This window comes from Vigna radiata, chromosome 5 (genome assembly GCF_000741045.1).
Source record: "Vigna radiata var. radiata cultivar VC1973A chromosome 5, Vradiata_ver6, whole genome shotgun sequence".
Classification (NCBI taxonomy): Eukaryota; Viridiplantae; Streptophyta; class Magnoliopsida; order Fabales; family Fabaceae; genus Vigna; species Vigna radiata.
In genome coordinates this window covers 17,887,396-17,894,466 of record NC_028355.1, presented here as the reverse complement: position 1 = coordinate 17,894,466, position 7,071 = coordinate 17,887,396, and the positions used below count along the sequence as shown (strand labels likewise).

The following is a 7,071-nucleotide window of genomic DNA, read 5'->3' as shown; positions in this document are numbered from 1 at the left end:
CATTCTTACTTTTTAATGGTGGAATTCTTTCTCTTCTCTTTAACGTGAAAGTTTGGTGAGTGAGAGATTGGTAAAAAGAATTGTTGTCCAATACAATAGTTCAATAATATCTCCAATTGAAGATAGAAGATCAATCATTTCTGAGCTTTGAAGACAGTGGTGCACTCTACAAGCGTGAATAAATCTTAAACTTAAGCGCGAATAAACCTTAACCCTATTAACGTCGAAACCTCTCTCTTAAATGGATACAAGCATCCGTGAACGGATATCAACATTCGAGCCAAATGGATTTGTGACATCCGTTCAGGCTAGGACGTCTTCCTCCTCATTCGTTTATTGATTATGGTTTGTACCAATATATAATAAAATTTCTCAATTTGTGTATACAATTTTTTAAAATAAAATTTTATTCTACGTATAATACGGATAATAAATAATGTTTCCGCATTATTTTATTAACATTTTATTTTTCAGTATCACTTATATCGAATTAGCAAACAAAAATATTTTGATATATATATATATATATATGTGTGTGAATTTATTAATTTATATTTTTTGAAATTGGTATATATCAAATTTTAAGTTAAAAAAATTATTAAAATAATTAATTTTGAATTCAAAAATATTTTACTAATTTTAAAATTTAATTTAAAATAAAAAAAATAAAAGATATATATACTTTTATAACTTTTAAATTGCTATATTTAATAATAGTTTAGATTACTTTTTAAAACTAAAAATGCGTAGATTATTTTAATAATGAAATATATGTGCCTTTTATCTTATTATTAACAAAACCATAAATTCGAATATATATATATATATATATATATATATATATATATATATGTATGTATGTATTGTACGTAAATTTATATAATTAAAATCATGTTATTTTATGTATTTATATTATTAGAAGGTAAATGTTTTTATTATATTTGGAAGTCAAGTTCATATTTGTCATGGAATTTCATCTCCTAAAATAAATTTTCAAACTACGGAGTACAATAAAGATTTTGATTCATATAAATAAAATTTTAATTACTTTTATTACACTGTTGTGAATTGATGGTTTAATTAATACTAGTGATTGTTCATCTTTCTAAATGTATCCCTGTGTTCATATTTAGTTTCTTATAGTAGAAAATAAATTATTGAAAGCTTGTAACATAAACACAATAAAATATAAATATATTTTAACTACCAGACCTTGATTTGTATCTTCTAATATAAATATAAGTTTGAAGTTTAATTAATATTTATTTAATATAGAATAGTAAGTCATATATATATACTTGTAGGTGACAAATAAAAACGGTATTACTTGATTTTGGGATAAAAAGAAATTATTTACATAATTCAACATTTTTTTTGTATTTAAGGTGTTCTTCTTTAACAATGGAAAATATAAGTTTTGAATATTATCTTCTTAAAAGTACAACAAAGAAAATTATTTAACAATGTTTTTCATATATCTGAAATTGACCATAGTCTAAAGTAAAACGTAAAATAAATTAGTTGAAATCAAGCTTGATTACTAAGTACAGGTCTAAATAGCTTGTTCTGGTACAAGTTATTACTGATATGGCAATGATGGAGAAAACACTTTTAGATTATAAAATCCAAATGCCCTGAATGGAAGAGAACCCTAGATGAAAGAAATCAAATCACTCCATCCAAGCTTAGCTTACAACTTACTCCAAAACATCACCATCTAATGAGAACAAACCTCCAAGCTTTTTGCATCAACTACATTCTATTCTAATTGGGAAGGGTTTAATCGGTGGCAAACTACTGTTTGATATAGTATACCAAGGCTAAGACAACAAATTCTCCACTACTATTCTAATTGAACCCAAAACAGGACCTCAAACAAATTTGATCGATTTCACGGGGTTAAATAGCCTGCCTCTATAAAACAACACAGCACTTTCTATATAATAAAAGATAAACTTCGCAGTCATAACTAATTCACCACTGATCAGACACAAGGACATACAAGAACTACAATACACAACAATGTAGTTCAGGTAATATTTAAAGCTAAAATTTTCTGTGCCAAAATAGCAAGTCCAGAACAACTGAACAACACTAATTTCCCCCCAAAAGAAAAAACTAGATGAAAATTTCCCAGGTCCACTCTCACCAGAGCCTAGAGCCCACAGTTTATTCGGCATCATCATATGAACAAGAAATACAAATTCCTGTATTGATGTTAAGGAGCAGGGTTCTTTTACCGCACAGGCTGTTGGTTATAATGGTTCTTTTCTTTTTTCTTAGCAGCAGCAAGCCTTGCACTCCTTGCAGCAGCCTCCTGAGCAGCAGCTCGTGCAGCACCATCCATTTCTTTACTAGATTTCTTCTTCTTTGCAGAAGCAACTTTCTTAAGACGCTCTTTCACATCGACGGTAGATGTATCCTCATCCACATTATCAGTGCCCGTGGTCAAATCAGGCCCATTGTTTGTGTCTGAACTGTTGGGATGATCTTGAGATTCTTTCACTTCCTTGGAAGATTTATCCTTCTTCTTCTTCTTCTTGGAAGTTTTGGACTCTACATTGGTATTTTCCTTCTTTTCTCCATCTCCATCAATCTCAACACCTTTCTTATCCTGAGGACCACCTGCCAATGCGATTTCAGAAAATCTTAGCTGAGCAACTTTCATAAAAAATAAGCAGCCTTCAGTACTTACATCGTAACACGCACATAAAATTTATTTTTCTCAGATAAATAAATAAATATATATTAAAGAGGTTTGAATAAAAAGTTGACTTTTTGTAGTTCAATAGAAAAGGCTGTGAATGCAAATTGCTTAAACAAAAAACTCAAACTATAATCTTGAAAACCATTTGGCATGCAGTATACACGTTTACCTTGTGACTCATCTTGACCGTCATTACTTTGCTTTGGTGCTACTCCAAAATCAGCTAGAAGAGCCTCAAGCTCTGCAAGTTCCTTCTTCTTCCTTTCCTTTTTAGAGAGCTGTCTTTCTGCCTCCTTTGGTGGAGGCACAGAAGCTTCGGCGTCCTTCTTAGTTTCAGGTTCAGATTTCACCGATTCTTCTTGTTCATGATCATGCTCTTCCTCCACCTCATCATCCCCTTCATCCAAAATATCTTCCTCACTCTCACTATCCTGTAATCAGAAATCTTATCAACCATAAAGCACCAAATCTGGAGCAGATCCATTCATGAATAAACAATACACTGCTAACATACACACACACAGCACTACATACTTACATGCCAACATTGACCTCAAAGAAAAACCCAGCAATTACATTCCAAAGTTCAAAGAATCTGTATTTTTCCAACAAATGAAACAAGTAATCCAGGACAAACTTAATTACACAAAGAACCAAACCATGTATTCTACCCAATGATAAAGCATAATTATAACAAAACCTTTATACACATAACATGTTTGGTTCCACATTCCAGATGTAATTTGTCACGTTTACTAGGAAGCTAGCAGTCATAGCTTCCAAATCCTAAACTTGATTTCTAAGTCTTCAATTCACATGGAATTTAACTAGCACAATAATTCTAGTAATAACAACAAAATGTTTCAGACTCTATGTTCGCATTGTAAATTCAGCATGTGATCTACCCCCATACCATCCACAACCTAAACACCGGTATATCCTGCAACAACAAAGGGAACCAATTGAATTCGAGAGAACCGACACATGTGCTTCCATCCATCCATCCATACCACACAGTGAAATAAATAATAAACAAAACAATAAATAAATAAATAAATAACCGGACCTCAAAATTCCCGTGTTTATCATCCTTGCTGTGATGAGTTTCAGAAATGCCCCACCCCGATTGGGGCGGCGCTGTGGTGGCATAGTAATCGTCGTCGTCATCGACATCGGCCCAAGATTTGGCGTTCAAGGGCGCAGGGGCCCAAAACACCTGGGCTTCCGTTTTGGTGGACTGGCCCTGCGATTTGGTCGACGAGCCCTTGCTCTTCGTCTTCTCCTTATCCGACTTCTTCTTCTTCTTCAGAGTATCCAGCGCCGCAAACACGTTTGTGTTGTTCAACACCAACGACCCTTCATCCCTCCGGCTTCCACCTCCCACCATTGTTTCTTTCTCGGATCAAACACTCCTCAACAACGCAACACGCGATTTCCTTAACACCTGTAATTTTCCTCACGCGCTCCAAATTCAGACTCCGTTTGTCGATTTAAATCAGAATAGTAACTTAATCAAAACAAAAAATTAAAAAAAAAAAAATAGCAACGGAAGAAACTAAGTTCTCTCTGGAATGTTAAAATCAGCGGAAAACGTTAGTAGTTGCTTAGGATATGAAAATGAAATTTAGCCAAATTTTGTTATTTAATCGCTGAAAAGAGAGTGGCAGTTAGAGATCTGGCTGTGGGCGAAGACCGTGAGAATTGAAATCGAGAGATTAGGGTTTGGAGAGAAGAGAAAAAGATATAGAAAGAAAGAGAGAAAGAGAGAGAGGATGAGTGAGACGCAGACAAAGGACGAAGAAAAATGCTAGTTCTTCTTCTTCTTCTTCTCCTTCCGAGCTAGGGTTATAACAATACAAGAAGATAACGAAATGAAGGGAACACGCCCCAGAAAGGAGCTTTTATAGGGTTTTTTATTTTCAATTTTCTTTTACTTTTGTATTTTTTAATATGACTTGTAACTTTTTTTCATATAGAATTTTGACTTTTTAAATTTATTTTATTTAAACTTACGAATCAATAAGATACTCGATAAAATAAATATTTCCTTGGTAACAGTTAATTACTCCTAGGTCAGTATGTTTTTTTAAAATGTACATGAAAAAATTATTATTACTATTATTATTATTATTATTATTATTATGTTTTTTAATGCAAATAATTAACTTAATTTTAAAAAATTGGTACATTTAAATAAATAATCATTCAAAATGAATAAAATAATCAATAGTTATTTTAATTTAAAAATAATTTAATGTAAACTAAAAAAATTGATAAAATAACTATTTTTATTTAAAATCATCTTTTGAAAGAATGAAAATTATGTACACGAAAAAGTTTCTTTTTTTAAATAATTATTATATAATGATGACTCATAAACACTCATAAGTGTAAGGTGGTTACAGAACCAATCTTCTCTATATTGAAATACATTTGATTATGTGTATATATATCTACTTTTTTATAATATGATAACAAAGGAAGTTAATGTTTATCATAATTATTAAGAAATAATAAATAAAATAAATAAATTTTATAATTTTATTATGGAAAATTAAATTGAAAAGAAATTATAAATTTAAAATATTAAATGATATATATATATATAGAGGTAAAATCGATAAGAAAATGTATAGAATAAAAGTTATAAGACGAAATGCTTAAGTATGCATACATCACTCGCTATATAACTCAAACTGCTATATGTATCTTACTTTAGCTTTTTAACTTTGAGTAATTATTTTATTTTATATAAATTTATTTATTGTATAACACTAAAATAATTAAACATATTATTTATTATACAATTTATTAAAGTTTGATTGTAATTAAAAAAAATCGATTATGTAAAATAAAATATTTTACATACGTACCCTTAATGTACTTAAAACATAAATAATTACTTGTTTTTTTATCTACATAAAAGTCATTTTCAGATTTTTTTTTTCTATTTTTATTTTTATTATGTCAAATTTTATATATTTTTCATTCTAAAATTTGGTATTTTCACTGTGAATTTATGTTATGATTTAAAAATGTAATAAAAAAAATAGAAAAAAAAATTCTCTCTTTATCTATATATATATATATATATATATATATATATATATATATATATATATATATATATATATATATATATATATATATATTGTGATTCATTTCAATTTGGTCATTTTCTTTCTTGGCGTCTCAATTGGGTTCTATTTTTGTGAAAATTGCAACAATTCGGCCTTTGTCATTAAATTGAGCCAAACGGCGTCAGTCTCTGGTTGACGTGACACGTTGGAATGAGTTTTTAATTGACGTGTAGAGGCACCTATGTCTGACGCGTATATTTATATTTTTTTAAAACAAACAAATGGAAAGTAGGAATTAAATATTGGGATTGGGATAGAATTTTATTGAATTAGGGATTGGGATTGTGATAAGTTTGTTCTACCATTGTGGGGCTAGTGGAAAGTTCAATCACTTTCATAAATTGGGGTATAACTTTGTATAAATCCGTACTTGAATCCCTAATAAAATAGTATATTTTTGTTCAGGTTCTTGTTGTTCTTCGAAGGTGGATAACTTCGTTGTGCTTGAAGATGGCCCATCCATGTTCGTCTTAGTCATGCAGTGGGTGGGGAAAGCAAGACGATAATGTGGTCTGTAGTGGTGGTTGAGGAGGATCTAACAGTGATGGTGTTATTTCGTTTTGCTATTGTGGGATGAAATGTGTTGTCAAAACTACGAGAACAGCTAAGAACAAAGGCAAGCAATTTTGAGGTTGTCCTAAGTTCAAGGTAAGATATTTTCGATGTTGTTTTTTTGAGTTTGAGGGTGCCCTAATTGGTGTTTTATTGTCACATAATGATGGTGGAGATGGTGGTTGCAATTACTTCAAATGGTTTGATGATGATGGGGTTGTGGAAAGGGAAAGGAGTGTAAAGTGTGAAGACAAGACTAAGTCCTTCTTGAACAGAGAAGTAATGGAAGGTGGATGGAAGATTATGAGTGATTTGGACAAATCAGTGAAGAAATTGGAAAATAGGCTTAACTTGTTCTTAAGAGTTGTTTGTGTTCTTTCTCTAGTGAAAATTATTGTAGTTACATTAGTGTTGTTTCGTCTATAGGAGTGTTTTCATTGTAATTATGATGGAATGTACTTAGGATGCAATGAACACTTGAGGTTTTTTAGTTGAAAAGTTTGTATTGTTTGTAACTTTTGGTAATGAACAAAGTAATTCAGAGTATTGTTTCTAACTTTTACCCTTAAAAAATCTCCATCTAAACCAATAATTAGTCTGTATGACAGAAAATTGTCTTTATAGGCCTTTAGACATACATAAAATATCTTGAAAAGGACTTCACCCCCCTCC

At 30.6% G+C, this 7,071-nt stretch overlaps 1 protein-coding gene across 1 annotated transcript; it reads right to left on the bottom strand.

Annotated features, from left to right (window-relative positions):
• Nucleotides 1-2,070: 2,070 nt before the first annotated feature.
• On the bottom strand, nt 2,071-4,585 carry LOC106762782 (histone chaperone RTT106). The gene is made up of 3 exons (XM_014646846.2): nt 3,774-4,585; nt 2,877-3,138; nt 2,071-2,625 (listed from the first exon to the last, which is right to left on the bottom strand). The coding sequence occupies exons 1-3, from the start codon at nt 4,092-4,094 to the stop codon at nt 2,237-2,239; spliced, it is 972 nt and encodes a 323-aa protein (XP_014502332.1). The 5' UTR covers nt 4,095-4,585; the 3' UTR covers nt 2,071-2,236.
• Between the last annotated feature and the right edge of the window lie 2,486 nt (nt 4,586-7,071).

What these genes read in the sequence shown, in the direction of transcription:
- LOC106762782 (XM_014646846.2), bottom strand. Translation starts at nt 4,094, where the DNA reads ATGGTGGGAGGTGGAAGCCGGAGGGATGAAGGGTCGTTGGTGTTGAAC. An exon ending in ATAAACACGGGAATTTTGAG is followed by an intron (nt 3,139 to 3,773) that starts GTCCGGTTATTT and finishes TTCTGATTACAG; the next exon opens with GATAGTGAGAGTGAGGAAGA. An exon ending in CGGTCAAGATGAGTCACAAG is followed by an intron (nt 2,626 to 2,876) that starts GTAAACGTGTAT and finishes TCGCATTGGCAG; the next exon opens with GTGGTCCTCAGGATAAGAAA.